This window comes from Zosterops lateralis (assembly GCF_965231275.1).
Source record: "Zosterops lateralis genome assembly, chromosome: 3".
NCBI lineage: Eukaryota > Metazoa > Chordata > Aves > Passeriformes > Zosteropidae > Zosterops > Zosterops lateralis.
The window spans coordinates 25,279,801-25,301,934 of NC_139764.1; the positions used below are offsets into that span (position 1 = coordinate 25,279,801).

A 22,134-nucleotide genomic window follows, 5' to 3' on the forward strand; every position below is an offset into this window, starting at 1 on the left:
GCCAAGGTAAACGTAAGGGCAAAGAAAGGGCTAACTGCATAATCAGAGAGCAACGTTAATGAATTTTTCATCTCTGCTTTGAACATTTGGAATTCTACCTGCAATGTATTTGTCTTTTGTTCCCAAAGTTTAATCTCCCTAGTCAGCTGATTACATCTCCCCCAAACGGCTCAAGTATTCCTTCTGATTTTAATTAGCGACAATGCTTCATTGCCTAGTGGATTTTTTCCCCAGACAAACAAGCATCCTACGCTATCACAGCAAGTGCCAAACTCAAAACTACCAAACATTTTCCAAGCTCTAGGAAGATTGTGCACTTTGTTTTACAATCAGCAGCACCACAGTAGATGAATACTGCCTTTGTGAATTCACCAGTAACAGACAACATCCAGAATAAAATGATGATATTTCCTGGAGCTCTTCTCTTCAGAGGAATTAGATGCTGGTCAGAAAGATCTGTTCTTTATTGTTATTTTTTCCCCTTCTCTCTTCCACTTGCATGCAACTGATGTGGTTTTGACATAAGGGAATGTCAACAGCAACAGTTATGTCACAGAAGATTTTTTTGAAAAGCAAGTTCTTCCAACACTTTCCCTTACTCAAGACCACCTTTTCCAACATTTGCACATGCATGCTTTTGATTTTATTATCCCAGAGGATAATCCCAATGAGCTGTCTCATCGCCTCTAAGAATAGTTTTTGAAAGTCACTTAACCCTCTATTTAGCTTTGGATATTGAACTGCACAGAAATTGTTGCCTTCTGAACGCACTGATGGCAGAGGCAAATGTTACCATGTCCATCACTTTTTCGACACCACATTCTGCTGAAGTTTGACAATTTCAAACATCCTACGCAGGTTTCTAACGGAAGCCAGCTCCTCATTCCCTTCAGTCACATCAGTTAGGTTAGCAGACGCCTGATATTGAAATTGGAATATTTAAATAACATCCAAATATTTAAATCTTATTTGTTTTTGCTGAAATGGCTCCAAGAGGACTATCAGCTGATCTGTGGCAGCTGCAACACCCAGCAGCCAGAGGACTAGTGGTGATCAGCTGCATGTGGACTGCTGTGCACAGGCTGTTTGCAGAGCATGAGCCTACACAAATCCTCTGGGGCATTAGGGCCTCAAAACCGGCAATGAGAACAACAACTAAGCACCCATGTCACTTAAAGCCAGATTGGCTCAAGACAGCTGAAAACCACCCTGCATCAGTGACAGAAGGGACTATTAAGGTACTTCACACCCTTTTTCATTGAAGTAAACACCAAACGCAAGTGGTAAGAGTATCTCAATGGGTTCTTCACTGTGTTATCCCTTTGCAATCAGTACCAATCTGGTCGTGCTTGTGTCCTCCTACACCCACCACTCCACAGGCTATGTCCTGTGGCTTCTGTATTTTACCAGTGGCTGCAATTGCAAAATCACCCACTAAAATCAACAGTTTCTTTAGTTAACAGATTAAACACTTGACTTTACTACCTTTAGATAAACTAAACCAGATTCCAGGGAGAGCTTGTGGTTTCAAGTCACTTCACAGTGAATTTGGTAGAACAGAAATGGTGGAAGGCACTGCTACCCTTCCTCATGTTTTTAGCACTTTGTTCGTAATCTGTGATACAAAGCAGCTAAAAGGTGACACACACTGAATGGCTCCTTGTCACACAGATCTTGTGTGCATCTCCCTCATCACCATTTTTATAGAGGTGTCTGCTCCATATCCTGTCCTCAATCCTGATCACAAAGGATCCACTGGTTATCAACAAATTATGCTGGGGATTGAAGGTTTAAGTTGAAGAATCAACCCATAAATCTTCATATATTTTGGTTTTAAGCAGTAAAAATTACTACAGAGCTAAAACTACAATAAAGCACATATAACAATATCAAGTATGACTGTTTCAAATTGACACTACAAATATTTCAGTTTGGCAAAGAAAGACAACAAAATGAACTAGCCGGAACGTGTCAGAAGTTAGGAAATCCACAGAGGTAGTTTAAGTCTACTAAAATTCCACAAAATTCCATGGTTTAACTGCACTTGCTAAAACAAAACAACTTTATTTGAAACCAAGTTTCCTCTTCCCCTCTCCAAACACATTATGCATTTTCTGTGCACTTACTTGATCAGTCTTGTTGGCTTTACAACACATTAAAAATTACCAAGCAGCTGCAAAAGGGAAGCCCACCTATTTATAAATTTACTTGATGTTAAAGAGGATTAGCTCTCTTCTAGTTACAAACAACAACGGCTGTCTGAAAACAAGTTAAAAGGTAAAAATAAAATACTTACTGGTGACATTACAGCTTTCCCTACATAAACTTGTGAAGAGATGTCCTACAGACAGCATTGTTTACAAGGCAGTAGCAATACTGAATATGAATGTTTTGTATTATAAACCATGAAAAATGAAAAAAATCGTCAAATTTATCACCTTTGTTTTAGTTACTGAAGAACTTGTGCAAATTTCATACTTTCAACCAAAATAACCTATTTTATTCATAAGAAACCAAGCTAATTAAAGAAAAGACCCAAATCATGTTTGTCTAATTCAGTTTTCTGGCAACACCTCCTGCTCACAGCACCACAACTGAATGGCATTGTCCAGGGAAACCTCCAAAGTGTTTTATGATTCTGTAATTGCAGCACTGCAAACTGTTTTGAGGACTTCTGTGGTGCCATAATCATGGTGCTGTAACTCTGTTCAACAAAGTTGTCAGAGTAAAACCCCAGAGATTTTTAACGTAGACAACCCCATTATAAGCCTTGGTCATGACTGAAAGCAAAAATATATGACTGACTCCCAACTTCCAAGCCTTTCTTCCTGTTGTCCTATCCAATCTTTATAAATATCACTGATAAAAACTGAATTAAAAGATAACATGCAGATGGAACATTAATTCCTCTGGAAAGAAAAGGCTGATGGAAAAACATTAACAAGATTCAACTAGTCCAAGAGTTGATGGAAGAAATGTCTCCCTTTCTGAGAAAATCTAATAGCCTACTGCACTTTGAGAATAAAAAAACCCAAGAAGTTACTGCTGTAATCATTTGAGAGCTGGACATGATAAGTTTAGGAACATTTGCAACTTGACTTAGGAAAAATTTAGGATGAGATCATTTATTTGGACCATGTGATCACAGAACTTCAAAAATTCAACTTTACAGGAAATTAACTTCTTCACGAAGTACCACGTTACACAAGACTGAAAACAGCTTTAAATGTCATTACAACTATTAACTCTTGTGTCAAATCAGATTAAATTACAATGCTATATATTCAATGTATCTGTCTGACAGACTAACTTAATTTTTTTTTTCTTCTCTATAAGCACAATAGGGCTTTTCAGGAAAATGAAAAATTATGAAATTGAAACAAATTTTTGAGCTACATTACTTTGTAGTTATATTTCCTTTTTCAATACTGTGTCTCTACCATTTTTACCAACATTTCCTATTTTTTAGAGAAAACAATATTCTCCTTTTATTGCTAAAGGCAGTGTGATGTTTCAAAGACAGCACTTTTTTACACACCAGTGATCACTGAGTACCAAGAGGCCATATTGTGTATATTTCAAAACTAGTTAAACTTAAAAGCTCATTTTGGCTTTCGTAAGCTTTTTTTCACTTCTGACAACTGAAGATGCTGGATGCTGCAATATAATTTTTAAATGTTTCTAATTATTGTACAATACCCCAAGAAATAGCTACACTCAGAACCACATCCCTTCCTCAGTTCCTAGTATCTCCAAACTTATTTTATTTTGATTAATTTTACAGTAATAGTTTACAATATGATAATTCAGAAATATAATTGACCATTATTGTCTCAAACCAGAAAATAAATTTAAAAAAAGTGTGCCTATTGCTGGAAGCCCCTGATGCATTTCATTCTATTTATGGCCACTTTTAATATTAGTACAGCCATAGATGTTTGAAATCCTACGTGCTTAACAAGGCTCCCATAAGAAAGTGGTACCCTGAGGTGAGGACACCAAGTCTCTTCCTTTTGAAATGCTTCAGGGATTTTCTACAGGATGCATTTTTATGCTGCAAGACAGGATACACACAGAGCATATGTTTTTTATTAGATGTTACATCAGGAAATAACAAAGTCTAACAAAAATCTGGCAACTGGGTGTATATGTGAAATCTTTCAGAGTGTTACTATGTCCATCTCTACATCTTCCTGTGGCTTTTTTTTGGAAGTGGGTAGTATTTACTAGATGGGAAAACAGGAGAATCACCACAGCACACATATTTTATGCTGATATTACTTACTTTTCTATTAACATAATAACTAAAATGTATTAAGCATGTTTCACATAGCATACTGACAACATGATTTAAGCTTTCTTCTTTGCCTTGAGTTGGTTTGGGTTCAAAAGTAACTTCATTCCAAAGAGGGAAGGCTCTACCTGGTTGTTTCTTATGCCACAAAATAATTCAAAAGGTACAAAAATCAAGCACGCACTCAAGCATGGCTTCACCTATATTTTCTGTGGGAAAAAACCAAAACATTGTGCTCTTTACATTTCCTGTTCCATTTGCCAGCAGTGTCTGTTTCACCAATGAAACAAGATGGACAGAAACTTGGAAGAATAAATGAAAGATTTTCTGCACTTTACAAATGTGAGATGAGCACGTAACAGGTGTTTTGTTTGCTATAAAAGTGTTTTGTAAGGACTGAGAGAAGTTGGCTTTTCCTACCTTAATTTTTTTCTCTTTTAAGGCTATAAATTTAATATTATAAAGCTAGGCAAATGCATGCATTTGGACTGGTGAAAGGAAGAAAAGGTGCTTAGAGAATTAAGCATACTCAAATAAAACTCAGTGTGAACTATAAATGCTTCCATTTATGTCAGTTGTTTTCATGTTGAATTCACAAGTGATTTCTCAAAGTGAAAAGGAAGGTTTAATATTGTTGATGCCTTTGCACCATAAAAGGATGGATCCGATTTTCAAAATTTAAAGATTTCCCAATACAATGTGCCTTCTGTCACAAGGACCTTTGTGCAGCTTTGAAGATACCTGTGTATATTTGAGGAAAAAAACCCACCAAAAACTACTGCTTATTTTTCACAATAAAAACTACAATCTGCAGAGGTTACCTGCTAAATAGAGATTGAGACATTCATTGCAGATGTGAAAATGTACTGAATCTGAAGTTTACACTTCTGAATAAAATCAATATACAGATATATTTGGTCTGCATTTCTGACAGCATGATAATTACTTCAGTGCAATAAGCAACGAAGTACCACAACAACAGCTATTCTGTAAGAGAGGATGAGGTCCAAAACAGAGATAAAAAGGAGCAAATATCTGAAACGAGCTGACAAGAGGGAGTTAGCTGATAGTGAGGGTGCCAGGGGAAACAGGGTAGAGATAACAGAGGCACAAACTTGAGAAGGAATTAGGGCAGAATAGAAGCACCTGCTGCTCATCATTCCTTCAGAAACCTTACTAATTCTTTGGTTGCTTAAAGCTGTGGGGGAGGTTTCCACACTCCCAAACATCAAGGAGACTCTGATGATCCAAAGAAAACTGGCACCTTTTATGAAGTAAAGAAAAGGAGGGATCTTGACAGGTGATAAATTTAGAAGCATCCCTCACCCTTTCAGCATCTCCCCTTGCTCTCTTCTGCAGTTAGACCACACCCTGGCTGTTTCCAGCACCTAAGGAAGGCTCTGCCAGATACTACAAGTCCAAAAGCTGTTTGCAGCTCCACTGGAAGCCACATTTTTCACCACCCAACTTAGAATCCACATTATTGTCACTTCTGGCCTTGCAAAGGACCATCCCTGAGGGTCACACCATGTGCTTGAGAGCACTGTGCCAAGCCTTCCTGAACTCTTCCAGGCTGCTGCTGTAACCATTCTCTCCAGTGCCTGGCCAGACTCTCTGCTGTTTTCTGGATATCCAATCAAAACCTCTCCCAACTCAGCCTCATGCTGTTTCCTTGATTCCTGGTCACAAGAGTAAAGAAGCCAGTACCTGCTCCTCCTTTTCCCCTCACAAGAAAGCTGCACACTGCAATGAGGTCTCCCCTCAGTCTCCTCTTCCCCAGGCTGAACAGACCAAGCAACCTCAGCTGTTCCTCATAGGACTTCCCCTCAAGGCCCTTCCTGAACCTCATGGGCCTCCTCTGGGCACTCCCTAATAGTTACACGTCTTTCTTATACTGTGTCACTGAGAACAGCACACAATATTCAAGCTGAGGCTGCCCCAGTGCAGAGCAGAGCGGGACAATCCCCTCCCCTGGCTGACCGTGCTGTGCCTGATGCCCCACAGGACAGGGTTGGCCCTCCTGACTGCCAGGGCACTGCTGGCTCATGTTCCACTTGCCATCGACCAGGACTCCAAGCACCCTTTCCATGGAGCTGTTCTCCAACTTCTCATTTCCCAGTCTACACAGGGCTGCCTCATCCTAAGTGCAGAATTGGGCACTTGTCATCGTTAAACTTCATAGAGTTGGTGGTTGCCCATCTCTCTAATTTGTTGAGGTCCCTCTGCAAGGCCTCTCTGCCCCCAAGGGAGTTGACAGCTCCTTCCAGTTTAGTGTCACTGGCTTTTAGTTGAGGATTTTAGCAGAAATGCCCCAGAACTGGAAGCATGCTGTACTAGACAGTGCTGTGCACAGACTGTGCCTCAGTAGAGCTTTGCTCTCCGCATTGCCCTTGACTTAAAAGCAAAGCATGCAGACAGACCATTACAGCCAGGCACCACTCCTGCTCCTCCAAATAAACTCTCCACCACTAGGTACAACCATAACACAGCTTCTCCTTGTTAATCACACACCCACATAAGCTTTCTGTCCCATGTATTTTCTTTATGTCTGTCAAATTTCTGCACAACCCTTCCTACACCTGGGTATCCGTTTATCATTCTTTTCCGGCCTATGCACAAACAGCATTGGAGGAATAAAACCAGAGGAACACATTTACAGAGTATGTTCAAATTCAGATTCAGTCATTTAGAGCTTTAGTTAAAGAAAATACACTTTAAGTCAAACAGCCATGTGAAAAAATATTCCCTGAAAATTTTAGCACAACAATAACTACTTCAAAAATGGTGGTATTTTAAAATACTTAAATATATAAAGGCAAGAAAATAAAAGGTAGTAAGAAACACTACTGCAAGAAATGCCTGTGACATACAAACATTTAAAAAATCAAAAGCAATTAACATGCATTAAATTGGTTAAGACAGAAAGCACGCTATGTGATTGGATGCATTAACACTCTTGGTACCTATTTTCACACATTGGAAATATATCTTATTCTTGTTTTGGTCTCTTTTGTCTCGCTTCCTTACATTATCAGGTTTTTCTTCCTTTATTCCTTCCAATTTTTTTGTATCACTATTCAAGATTCTTGCAACCTGGTCATAAACATTGGTAAGTCCTTACTGAGTAGTTACCACTTAAAAACACTCGTACTTCTTCATTTGGTTCTCCCTCACAGCATTCTTTTGAAAGTCCATTTCCCCAGATTCTCTTCCTTTCATGAAGGATATTCTTCTCTTTTGTAAACAGCCTGAGAGAGCTTCCAAAAACCATAGAAAGCATTTTCCCCTATTACTCACTATAGCCCGAACTTCTGAAAACACAGAGAATAGTAAAAAGGTCTCACTGTATGTAAGTATTTTTCATACACCCTCAAGCAGTCAGAACTTATCATGGATGGGTATTTTAAAAGTACATCCAGAAAGTGTATTCAGGAGTGTCCTTCTCTTGGCTCTGAAAGTTTTAAAGACATGGTTCTCAGATCAAAAGGAAAGAGAAAAAAATCCTATGTGGGCTGGATGGAGAACATGTCTTTGGAGATGAAAAATGAACTCCATGGAGTACTAAATTAATCCACTGCACCACCTAAGAGAATATCATATCTTTGGTAAGCTTTACAAGTTTCAACTTTTCCCTTCCCAACTGTAAAAACATCCTCTGCCAGTGACAGAGTGATAGGATTGCTTTCCTGACTAATCATGAGGGATAGTTATAGATTCATAATACAAAACAGGTGCAAGAAATATGCACAGAATGGAACACTCAAAAATTCAGACTTCACAACAGTTCAGTTGTTGTTCTGGGAGGTCTAAATCAAATTACTCAAGCAGTGCCTAGAATAGTTCAACTCTCTTCAGGAAGACTTCAGTAATGAAAAGTGAAACACTGTGCTGAGTTATTTGTTCCTCACATGTCCATCATTTAAAGACAAAATAATGCATCCACTGTGAAAACTGTGCCTATAAAGAGGATTTCTCTTTGTTAACCACAAATCAAAGTTGTTTTATATAACCACATTCAGAGACAGTGTTTTCAGTCACTGCACAATTGTCCACAAACACAACCAGAGGCGCCAGGTTGTGTGGATGTATGGATGGCTGTAACTGAACACCAGGCAGGGTACCTCAAATGGCCACACACACAGGCACCCACCAAGACCTCTGCTAGCAGGGTTGCAGGAGCTTTTATTCATAAAGGAGTGGAATTAGGTACACTAGAACAGTAAGGCCAAAACATCTGCAAAGCAACTGCTTACCATAACCAGAGTAACAAGTATCAAAATCTAGGGTATGGGAGAGAGGGAAGCAGTGCATCCATCAAGGCATCTCTCTGCCTGTACAAAGGGGGCAACTGACATGCCTTACTCTGGCACAACCCAGAGTAATCATTATTATAGTTACCTCTCAATTAAAACAGCAGTTGTTTTCACTGACTGATGAATGTTGCTCATTTTTTGTTCCAAACCACAGTACTTTTTTTTTTTTTTTTACTAGAAAGATGTGATCCCACAAGGTTTACAACAACAGCATCTTTGCATATCCTTAGCTGCTGAAGGAAGGAACTCAATAATGATGCAGAAACTGGAAAGACCTAACAGAGTTGTAAGAGCTGTGTACATCTATGTTCTTTTGGAAAGTGGTGACATGTCTTAGGAAGTCAGAGACAGTATTTGGGAGCATTACTAATTACAGTTAAAGCAACTTCAAAGCAATGTACAACTAGCAGGGCTGCCCAGTTGATCAGTCAGATTACGTGTCTTTTTTCCAGTTTGTTTTTTTTAATTAAAAAAACAGCTGAAAGAAAACCACTGGCAAAATCTCATCAATGACTCTCTTTCAGAGACTGCCTCCTCCCATTCCTGGAACTCAGCTGCATTTCTGTTGCATTCATAGATACAAATCGCATTCTCAAATGCTTACTGTCTCCCTATATCAGTGTACCCTTATGTAACAGTCAATACAAATTTCAACAAAGAAATGAGACAACTGTTCTGTTATTGCCAGCTCCATATAAGTGAATGTTTCCAACTTGACATCAGTATTTCTTTTCTGTTTGTACTAATCTTTAAAGTAAGGCTTATCTTGAACACTGAAGACTGAGGTTAGAAAAGAAACAGCTGAAAGGAAGTTTCACTGGAAAACATTTAATTTTAGCAGGTTTATTTCTTTGATCAGTAGATAATGTAAGGTTTGTTTACTATATTAAGTTTTTATGAGCCAACATTGAATTGCTACACTTCAAACTTTACTGCCAAAACAAATAAAATGTAATTCACCACAGACAATGTTTCTAGGCTACTGAATAAAGCCAAGTAAACAATGCACTACTTCCCCACTCATTGTCTCAGAAAGTAGAGATCCTCTGTCTTCAAAACAAGGAAAAAAATATGGTCACTAACAACACTGCAGCTAATTCACACTAAGGATTTTTAGGTGAAAATAATAAATAGTACACCTCTCTCTTTTACCCAACAACAAGGACCAGCATCCAAGAATGACCTTCAAAATGTATTTGACTTGTCTCCTCATATTCTCACAGTCAGGGGGGTTTTATTACCTATTCAGTCCAATAGAAGGAAGATCTATTGACTGTCTGTGAGTTCTCCTTCTGGTATCATTCTTCCCTGCTTAATTTTCAAATTATTTAAGCTGTACTTAGTCCTCTGAGTAAGTATTCAAGTATTAAACTCATAAAACACAAGAGTGATCACAATCTGAAATACCTAAAGCTTGACCTTCCTTTGGAGCCATTTCAGCTAAAAATCTTCCTCCTCTTCTCAAAGGAAGGAAAGAGGCATCTGCATTCATTAGGCAGACTCTACTTTCATCAACAACAACCTGTCTTAATACAACTCTGCCAGATAATTAAACTACCTAACAGATTAATGTTTTCATCATGAATTGCTGCTTTTCATTAGTACAATCATGTATTGAATTTTTATCTTCCAAAAAGCCACATCCGTACATCTCTGGCTCAAAAGTGCTGGAAGCTAAGACAGCATATGCAGATGTTTCTCCAGCTGCTTTGTCTGCCTTACTCTTTTTCCTAGGTTTGTGCTCCTTACTGGATGGAGCACTCCGACTCAGATAAATCTTTACAGGACCCAGTATGGCTGTTACAAGGTTGAGTTCTTCTCCTGATATTCTTGCTGCTCTAAAGAAAGCTCCAACTATCCTTTAAATCAATTATTTCATCTTTAAATCACTTCTTCCAGCTTTCCATTAAGATTTAAAGAATCAGCATATCCAAAGAGTTGATACAGATAATTTAAAGTTCTTCCATTGCACAAACCATGATGTATTCAGTAAAGTCCAGAAATAAAAAAAATGAATAGTACATGACTCTCATAGTACTCAAGGCCAGGCTAGACGGGTCTCTGAGCAACCTCAAGTAGGAAAATATGTCCCTGCCTAGGGCAGGGGGGTTGGAACCTGATCTTTAAGGTCTCCTCCAACCCAAACAATTCCATGATACTATGAGAAAAGTCTTGTACAGAAAAACCCACCATGCAAGTATTTTAATCATATTAATATTTTTAATACAAGGGCTCTAGATTCTTTCATTTGAAATAATTTTCAGAGAGATGAGTCTAGTTCCGTAAGATGCTGGTGTTCCTTGAAAAGTAACTGACAAGCTCTTGACCCAATAAAGTCAGTAGGAAGTTTAATTTTTAGAATTAATGTTAAATAATGTTAAGAGTTATGAAGCCAAATATTTCCTATAAGTCTAATTTCTGTCACATGCAACTGAGTCAATGTGACTCATTCTGTTCTTTAGATTTGAGATGCAAGTGTTGCTTGATTCAAAAACTAAATAAAAAAAGTTCAAAATCTCAAAACAACATTCCTTGCATGAGACTTTGCATTCATATGCTTAACAACTGTTTGAATTAGTGATCACAAAAAAACAAACAAGGAAAAAAAATCAGCCCCATACACACACAAACACACACTTTGAACCAGCTGGCTGCTCTAACATCACAGAATTTTGTGGATCAAAATTAAGTTTGGAGCAAGTTTGAATATTAAGCATAACAATTTGTGAAGAGCAAATGACTGCTGACACTCAAAACATTAAGTAAGTGAATTTCCATTTTTATCTCCATGAAGTTTTAACCATGCATCAAAGCATAACAAATTCTCCATTTTATCTGGCAGTTATATTTTGTATCTCTTTGAGAACAGATCCCCAGACAGAAGGAATACAGGTTTTCTCTTGCAATGCAAAACATTGGCATATGCTCAGGGAACAATCCTCAGGATAAATCAGTAGGAGTGACAAAGTAACAGGAATAAGTGGTAGGATGGCAGTGAGAAGAAAAGAAGCTACCAGCCAGGCCTCAGATGAAAAGATGGGGGATAGAGAGAAATGTTCCTATGGACCACAGCAGAACAAGCAGAATTTCTGTGACTTTTGAGTTACAGCAGTGACCAAAACCAGTCACAACAGGAAGGATCCTTCTGCAAGAACATGACAAGACAAACAAGCAGAGGATTTTTTTTTTTTAATTTTATTCTATGCAGTTGTTTGATTGCTTGTACAAGTACCACCAAAAATGTAAATACTCATCATGACCAAAGCAAATTCCAAACAGAAACTGTTCATTAATGATATGTGCATGAACTTCTATCAAAAGCTTTATCTTGGACTGTGCAATTCATCTCCTGGTGGAGGCAGCAAATGGAGGGACACAGACAAAGTCATGTAGTTCCCCTCCATATACAAGCAGCAAGTGATGAGGAAGAAGTTACTGAATCATCCTTCCTCCTAATTCATGCTCAAAAAATGTCAAAGAGAATGCAAAAAGCTCTTCAAATAGAATGGCCAAATAAGAGAAGCAAGCTTTTTTTTTTACTGGTTTGTATCCCAATCTCAAGCTAGACACTGTCACCATGTAGAAAGTAAGGCAGCACCTTCAACATTTCAGAACAAGGCACAGACAAGTTAATGAAAACACAATGTCTCTTTTAATAACTTTCATTGAACCAATCCCTTGTGTTCTGAAAATATGTAACTGTAGGCCTGCCAAAGTGAATGTGAAGATCAAACTGATAAAACACAAGATAATGAGTCAATTGATGTGCAGATTCATTCATTTGAAAAACAAATAAACCTTAACAGTAATTACATCTGCTCATGATTAATGGCAGCTGCCCAATGGATTCTTCTTGATATGAACAGCATGTAAGGGTATATACACTCTCACTGGAGTACAGATTTTTCCAGTATAAAAATGTGAAAAAGATTTCTGGAAACTAATGAGTGCAGAACTGTGACTGAAAGCTCCAGTCATACTATTGCTATTCCACTGTACTAAAAACAACTGGATTCTCCATCTATGAACATCACACAGGCTTCAAAATCCAACATCAATCATGTTAACTGATTCTCTCAAGATAAAAACAAAAGCTGAAGTCTAACATCTGCTTTCCTTGGCAAACCTATCTGAAAGTTTATGCATTTGGGAGGGTTTTTTAATCATCATAAATAACCCACAACCAGATGAATTAAAGGTGCTGCCTTGTTTTTTGGACAAATCTTTATAGGGTCCCTGTAACTCTTCTTCACTTTGAAGCACTCAAAAGAAGGGCTTAAAGAATTAGAGGAACTAAAAGGTCTGTGAGCAGATGCAGTCTGTGATCTTGCTGGGATCACAGAGATAAGATACAATAGCTGACATGTTTGGGGTAATACAATGGAGGGATACAGGTTCTTTAGGAAGGACAGGTAGGCAGGATGAGAAGATGAGGGTTGACCTCTCTGTGGAAGAACAGCTGGAATGCACAGAGCTTTGTCTGGGGATGGATGATGAGCCAGCTGGGAGTTTACAGCTAAGGACTGAAGTGTGGGTGACACTGCAGGGGGTGTCTGCCACAAGCTGCCAAACCAGGCAGAACAAGTGGACAAGGGCTTCTACAGACAGCTGGAAACAGTCTGTTGACACTGTCTGTTGCACTGATGACAACTCCCCAATAAAAGCAGCAGAGGAAACAAGGAGAGGAGCTCTGCTGGAACTCAATCACAACCAAGGAATGTGGATGTGAAGGTAAAAGGCAGCCTTGCCTAGTTCATTCTGAATTTCTCAATTTTTCTGAGAAGATGGAATATATACTGCAGAAGTTCCAATCCCAAAAAGGCAGAAGGTCAAAAGAACATTTGATTCTCTGATAAGGAAACCTCACAAATTTCCTAAATATTTGTAAGTTCCTTGGCAACAGCCAAAAGTCAGAAAGATTCACAAACATAAAGGCTTTCCTAGTCAAATTTTGATACTTTTCCAAAAGTCCCTACATAAAGCTCTGGATGAGCTCTTCCTTTCAGCTGATCAGCTAAAAAGCCTACATCTTTAAACAAAACAAATCAGAAATGTTTCATTATTCAAAAAAGCTAGTAAAAAAATATGCATTTTCTTGTGAATTAGAAATTTCCTTCCCCTAACCCATGCTAATTTGGATTATGAAGCAAAGCAAAACCTGTACTGATAAAGAAAACATTAATCATAGAAAAGATTTTTCAATTGCCTTATTCAAGTCAGTGCATTTGCTCATGACGCAGAAGAGTATCATAAACTCCCCAAGTGTTACAGAACAGCAGCACCCCTCTTAGATAATTCTTGAAAAGAATTAGTCTTAAAACCTGTAAAGCATAACATTATTTTATCCTCATGGACATTCATGTTCCTATGCAAACTGAGCCACAGTCAAAACACTACAGAGAAAAAGACATTTTCACATAATGCAGAGGTGTGAAGCAAAACATCTATATCCACTGTAAAAAAATATTTCTTGGCAATCTCTGCATTTTGAAAACCAAGCCATGTCTGGACAAGCACTACATGCTGAACTGTTTTTGAATGATCTTTCTATAAATTAACATTTGGCTTGCAATAGATGAAGAGACTACATAACTCTAGAACATAACTGAAATATACCTCCACAATTTACTCCATCTGCCACCTAACTCTGAATAATTCCAGCCTTCCTTTTCAGCACTTGACAGTATATGAACACTGAAATAAAAAACTTGAACAATGAACTTAGTAGCTTCTCATGTGACTGAACAAATTAAATTACTGAATTCCATTTTTGTAAGATATTGCCTTGTATTGTTGGAAAAATGTATATTTTATCGAGTTATGTACAGACTTGCTCTTTCTAGTAGGGATTTTTGTTTTGGTTTTATATCAAGGAGGATGATAAATCCTCCACTGTGTCATGGAAAAGCAATGCAAACAGTTTTGAACACTGCCAAATCACCACCTCTTCAAGTAAGCCTTCTGAGAAACAGTGATTTAACCAACTCCCCAGAATGATATATTCTACATTTCAGTAAGCCTTACCAGCAAATTTGCAAGTCCCAATTAACACTGATAAGAATAAAACTGAAACCAGGCATCCAGGAACCCCTAAAAAGTCACAATACTTTCCTTTTTGTACTGCTTACCAGAGGTGCAAGCTAACTGCAGGCTGAACTACCTGGCATTGGTAATTTGGAGCTACAACAAACACCACTGCCTTCCCTCCATTTTTTGAACATCTTTACCACCCTACAGTAGTTCTTCTGAATGTTTTCTTATTTTAAACTAGCAACGGATAGTTGCCATATATGTCAGCCACACACAAAATTGAACCCAGCATTAAATAAACATTTTGAACATGTTTAATTTATAAGTGATAACAGCAAAGCCGAAGAAACCAAACCACTGAACTGCTATGGTACCACTCTCATTTTTTTGAAGAATATCATTCTCTGGCAGGACTGGTCTCTCCTTACACAGTACAAACTGCAGTAGTAGTTCCCAGTAGCTGCTCAAAACTGATGAAAAATCAGGTTAAAGCTCAGGGAATATCTCCCACCTCACAGGTGTTGAAAGCTCCCTACAGCTATGCATAAGATCATGTAAACAATACTGAATTAAAAACTAGATCATCTTTGGGCTCTTTGATATCCACCCTCCATTATTATCATTTTTACTATAATTTTTTTCCAGGTAACTGAAAAGAAGGCAATTAACTCTATACACTACTGCCAGCCCACACTCTCATGAGTGGAGTTATAATCATTTTGGATTGAGAAAGCATTTCATTCTCACTGTTGGAACAACTTTCTCTTCCTAACACTTCAGGAGCTGTGACACAGCAGGGCTGCACAGCTAATTTGAGGATGGCAATCTCCCCCTTCCCACACAGGCACAGCAGCTCACAGTCCAATCACTTGCATGTAGCAGGTGCATCAACTGCTTTTCAGAGCAGGAGCCCATCTCACACCCTGCAAAACCCTTCACTGCAACCAACCATCATCCAAATCCATATTCAAATACCTGAAACCCTTTACAGGTAAAGTTGACATTAACAGCCCTAGAGGGACTTCACTCCTTTCCTAGATTTCCTGAAAGTCTTGATTTTGAAGGGAAATAATATGCTGGGAAAGATACAATTAAAAAGCAAATCAAAACAGCCATACACACCCCAGCACACACAGCTTACAGTGGGAATGTGCACCTAGAAATCTTGCCAACTAAGACAGACCAACAGAGCTGATCGTGTACAATATGGCTTTGTTGGAGGGTTGCTTGTGAAAAACAGGCAATAAAAATCAGTAACTTATTACCACGATAGCCTAAAAATGAAACACAGTGAACTGACTGCCATAAACCAGGGGAATGATATATGGAGGATGAAGAAATTTCTGATAAGTGAGCTGTTCTCCAGAATGTTTCCAGAAGACAGCAGTATAAAGCTTACCACAACTGAGAGGAAGCTGTTGCTGTAGCAGGAAAAGCAAATGAAGTAATAAATAATTATGTGGGTAAGTAGCAAGTTTGAATATATATACAATGCTATTGGTGCATGGAGTTCAGCTTTGCCTCAGATTTGCTCAGTCATTTTGGGCAAGTCACACAGATCTCTCTGTAAATACATTCAGATAGGGATATTTGCTCTTAAAGCACTCTAATCTCTGGAGATGAAACATTACGTGAAATGTAAATGTTACTACTTACAGCTTACTGCCTTCAAATGACAGCTGAAATGTGCATTCCACATTTATCATCTGACAGAATCAACCCAAAAGCAGTCTTTCATGTATGTTTTGACAACGTGTGAACGTTAAGCACAACTCACGGCATGTTATGTGGCTGTCAAGTATGACCAAAGCAATTTTTTAAAAATCTCTACAAGTAAAAAAAAAAAACCCCAAATCAGTGCAAAACAAGCCTCCCCAGCTTACTTGCAGTAGGGTTCCATGAACAGTGTTGTGTCTCATGCCCTGAGTGGTGGAATCTGGGAGCCCCCTCAGCAGGGCCAGCATTGTGTGTGGAAGTTCATTGGCCATAACGAAGGGAACGAGGGCCCGGCCTGACATCTCCCGGCAGCGGTACACGGGGGAGTGCCCACACCTGGAAAAAACACAGACACCTCTATTTGTCATCCAGCCATCCACTGGGCTGCCTAAAACAGCTCAAAGGAGAATGCAATGAAAACTAGAACATATTTCTCACAAATCCAATATACAGCCTGCTCAGTAGTGAAAGATAAGTCATACTAGAGCTATGCCAGAGGATTTGTTTTCATTCACAAGTTCTGGTGTTTACATAAAGAAAGAATAAAAAAGGAAATAATGCAATCACGCTGTTAAACAGGTAAATATATACTCCTGTAGCATCTTTCTGGATGTTTATGTTACTTACTAATCACATTCAAATGTATTATAAGTTTGACTTAAACTTTAGCTCCATGTTGTTAATCAGATGTTTCCATGAGAACACAACATGGTATCTACCGAATTTTGGGTCAAATGCCCCACTGGTTTTTAGAACACATTTAAAGGCAGGAAATAAAAGACATATTGGAAAATAACTTTTCATTATTTATAATCAGTATTTAAAGGAAAAATAGTTTTTATTTAAAATTAACTGCTAAGATGCAAGACTCTATATAAAGTAAATGCCAAAAAGAATCTCTTATCTTTTAGTGCTATTAAGGTTTTGACGACTGGCTGTAGATTTATGAAAATACACATAGAATGAGCTTACAGTAACACATTAACTAGTCATGTACCACTTCAGTAGCATGTACACTGAATTGACATGAGTAAGAGTCCTTAATCAGCTAAGTAGGTTAGGCAAAGTCTTTCGAAGCCAGCAATTCTTCCATGTGTCAATTTTGATAATGCAGGCACAATTCGGCCCCCCAGAAAACTGAGAAAACTACTACAGGGTTTAGACAATAAAAGGCCAAATGTCTTAGGTGATGGAAAATGCAGTACACCTGAAGTTATGCTCTGATCCCGCCCAGATGATTACAATGACTTGAGAGATGGCCTTCCCTACTCCAATACTCTCCTCCCTTTCCTCAATTGCTTCATATATACTTTCACCTCACAATCCCATGTAGATGGGATTATCCCTTCCCAAAACTATTTTGACCTCTGCCGAAAAAAAAACAAAAAACCCTGCAGTGTCATGACTACATGTTTAAAAATTAAAAGAAATTAAAAGGTATTCTAAATTTTCAAATATCTGTAGCAAATTTAAATCAACACTCAAAGTAGTAGTTTACTTTAGTTCACATGAAAGAAATACAGAGAACAGGTTCCATCTTGAACCAGCAACCAAATTAATAGGGTTTTGAACACTAAGAAACCAAAGAGTCTTAACTGAAATAGATCTATTATGCCATGGCATGCCTGAAAGACACAGATCTCCTTCAGAGGAACCAGAGAGAGGAACTACCCCTGGAACAACAGGGTTCTGAGGCAATTTTCACCCTTGCAAATAAGGTTGTCTGTTCCATTATGATTTTTACAAAGACCATCTTTACATTTCCTTTTTACCAACTTTGACCAACCTTCACAACAGGATGCTAAAGCAGAACAGTCACAATTAGAAGCTCTCCCATAGGGAAAAGCTTCAATCCTGCATTGACTGACAAGGTGCAAGAAGACATTCAATTTGGCTATTCCTAAAAGTACTTCCTTTAAAAAAAAACAAAAAAACCATTTTAATTGTACTTCACGGTAAACTGAAACCTAAGAAGTGATTATCTGCAACCATTTGTTCAGCACTGCTGAACCACATTTTCTTAATTTTGTTTATGACCTTTTACACATCCCAAGGAATCTGACATGTTTTCACAGGAGGAGTGGAAAATGGGTAAAATTCCAGTTTCCTCTAACTTGTGCAAGGGTACTTTCCAACACTACATGCTTCAAGAGGTTTGTTTTTTTTTCCTCAAACACAATGTAATGAATTACTACATACTTTTAAATGACCGATCTTTAACTTTTTTGTCTCGTAAGAACATCAAAGACTCAAAACACATGCACCTACATATATGGAGATACAGTATTTTACATGCCAAATTTTGTTCCACTCTATTATTTTATCAAATTTATTATGAAAATAGAAGTGACTGCTCTATATGTAGAGAGAAGAAAATAGTTTCATGTTACAGGCAAAATTTTCTCAGCTGCCTGAAGTCCTCCTGCAGAGCAACCATACAGGTGTCCAGTTATGGAGAACTCCCCCAGGATGCCATGGACCCGGCTCTGAAATCTTCTGTGCCTGAGGGAAATGCAATCCCACAGCTCCCACCTGCCCAAAGGGCAACCCAGCCACTAGCCTGCCACTCTCCTACACATTCAGGCTTCTCACACTCACAGGGACTCAGACCACAGTGGGAACCCGGAGAACAGCAGGCCTGTGAAGTCTGTACTAAGGAACAAAAGCATTCTGAAAGTTTAGGAACAATGAAGTATCTGCTTTATAGGAACACATATGGGAACACATGGAAGGTATTTCACATCAACAAATAGCTTTGCAAACCTGAGAGGGGTTAAGATTCCTACTGTTTTTTCTCATTTGTTTAAAATATTTATTTATTTTTAAATCTAACACTCAGAAAAAAATCATTTGTTTCCAATCTCTACCCCTCAGCAAGAAACAGCACTGATAACATTTCAAAATTACTTCTTCTTTCATAGGCATATGTCAGATGTCATGCCAAGTCCCCACTAGTGACCTATCCCTGAACTTCTGCATACCCTGAAGGCACTTAGGTGTACATCGCTCATGTTTTGAAGGCACTTGGCTTCATTCCTGAATCATACAAGAAGCTTGTCAGGAGGATCTCAAAACATACACTAGTTTTTCCATCCTCTAGCAGCACCCTAGAACAGAGAGTTTTGATTTTTACTGGATCCCACTTACATTTAACCTCTCACCTGTAAATAAAACTAAACAGGATCAATTTTTGAGAAAGGATAAAAAGACTGAATGTAAATAAAACAACTGAGTAACAGAAAAATAACATTCTAACCAAATTTAGCAATTTTTTTGCTCTTTGCTATACCAAGCTCCAAACCATACACTTTAACACTGAGTCTACTAACTGTATTGTTAAAAACTTATTTTATCATGAATTTAGCAACCATTATGGGAAGCAATCTCACAAACTGCATCAAGAAGTATTATTGCACAACTTTGGCAACCACAGTGACTTGGTTTATATCTGCATCAAAACACAGCAGCTTAAGAAAAAGAAGCATTTTAAGGCTATGAAACTATTCAGGTTACTCCTCCTGCAGCAGTTTAGCACACTGCCATCCCTGAGATGAGTTTCATTTGTGTGACAGCAGTTGCCTAGTCGGGACACTGGCAGAGAAGGACTCCAGACATTGCACTTCACCATCCAGACTCTGAGCTTCATCTGGCAACAGCACAATGCAAATCTGCTGCAGGCTCATCCTCTCCATAGGAAATACAAGCAGTGGAGTCTCGCATTCATTTGGACAACATGGATGTGTGTGCAAAGCTGCATTTAAAACTGTTCCATCTCCTTTGGTGTGAAAGGTGCTTGGGGGTGGTGGGGTGACTCCACCTTTACATGCAGCTGTGATACAAGCAGACTTTAAAATCTAGGAATTATCTAAAATGTTGTCAATATTATTTATTAATTAATTACCTAACGTTGTCAAAACATACTTACGCCAACCTAATTTTATTATGCTTCAAGGCAGCAACCAGAACGAAACTTGCAAAATCCTCATGTGATATACTTCTATTCAGTCCTGAGGGCTATTAACAACTATAGTATTTCACCTTGAACTCAGTACTGTTTATCTAGGTGCATGAGGAATTGGATGTAAACATGTTTACTTGAAACAGTCCACGATCAAGAACAAAAAGTCAATAAATCTGAGAAGGTTTCGCTCCCTGTAACCGTAGACTCAACTCAATGCATTTCCACTGCTCCGTTCCAGCTTCAACACTGAGATCCTGAACCACCCTCCCAACTGATGTGATTTATGACCAACTCTCGCAAGGCACAAAGATTCCATACTCCTCTGCACACATCAAAGTATCTAATTTATTACTCTGGCTACAAACAACAGAACACTAGCTGTAAATAATAATATCTTAAGCTTTTTTTGAAAAAAAAAAAAAAAGAAGAAAAGAAAAAACAAACCTGCAGGTGTTTCCTATGTGCTTATTTTCTACCCTTTCTTATTTCTCTCCCTCAACAGACTTCATATTACTCAAATTAACAACGCAAAATAAGGATTACCTTTTAAAGATAAAGGTCACAGAAAAAATGAGTAGGATTAATTTGCTGAAAATATGTTCATAACATTAAATAATTCTTACAGTTGTTAGAAGGACTAACAAGGAGAGGAACGTCTATTTCCAGGTTTTAGTAGCTGTTGTCACATGATCTGTGCATTACTAACAGTGTCACTGCTTGTTAATGAAACAGTGAATGTTCTGCAGAAGGGGTCTCTGAGCTTCTAAGTCAAACCAAGTATCCTACCACCATCACAAAGAGCTTGGGACAAGAGTGCAGCATGAGGCAGGAAAGTTTGCAATTCAAACCAGCCACCTCTGCCTGCAAGTTAAAGCATTTTAATAGCCACCAGGGCCTTTAAAAGATTAAAGCGACTGAAAAATATAAATAAACAAAAATCACATAGATGGTACTCTTTAAATCCTTGAGCTAGTTGTGCCACAAAGTCCTAACAAGTCCACTCTAAGAAAAAATTGTGGTAAGTCTTCTGTCTGATCCTGTACAAACACAGTATAGTATGAGAAGGACATTTTGTCTTCCCTCTGTGACGCAGCTATATAATCCAAGTTATGCCATCAGTTCCAAAGCAAAATTTAAAGCCAAGAAATTGGAGCAGGAGAAGGATGATAGTCAAAGACCAGAGAGAATAGTATTTAGCAACAGATTCAGCTTGTATTACAATGAGTTTGGCTATCAAGATTCAAGAGCATTGAATGCATTCCTCATGATTATACACTAGTTCATTTTTCCCCCTTCAAATTATCTCCTAAAGGAATACCTTCAGCAACTTCAAATGCAATGTGACAGGTTTTCAAGCTAAGTGAGGCCCAAAAATAGAATTAAAAATAACACTCATGCTTCCACACAATTAAGTAACTTGGACTTTTTAGACTGTAGATGAATAAGTAGGACAGTACCTATTTGTTACTGGGAGAGTAAGGTTTCCTGCAATATCAATGACAATTTGCTACACATATACCTATAGCTTCTTCTGTTCATTTATTGACTTCCTTGGTCTGTGCTTTTCTTTTTAGCAAACAAAACCACTTTCCATTTTGTTTTTTTCATGTTTTTTAGCAATTAAAGTATACAAAGCATTTAATTTTAAAAACTTATTTCTCTGTGGAAGCCTGTATTGTAATTGGTCTGAAGATAATTTTTGTTCTCTAATCTAAGATTTAAAAAAAAAAATCCAGAAAAGCTTGAGACTTGATATAGTTTCTCAATGTTTACCTGAAGAGTAGGAAAATATTACAGAACTATCAATAGTTTGCTGGAGG

General features: G+C 38.1%; 1 protein-coding gene across 3 annotated transcripts in view; it reads right to left on the reverse strand.

The window, feature by feature from the left end:
• The window catches only part of THADA (THADA armadillo repeat containing), a 151,823-nt gene that overhangs the window by 70,489 nt on the left and 59,200 nt on the right, over window positions 1-22,134 (reverse strand). For all 3 annotated transcript variants that reach the window (XM_083857543.1, XM_083857545.1, XM_083857544.1), the window contains one exon: window positions 16,521-16,689. In XM_083857543.1, the coding sequence (XP_083713669.1) occupies window positions 16,521-16,689 (169 nt within the window). The remainder of the gene's footprint in view (window positions 1-16,520; window positions 16,690-22,134) is intronic.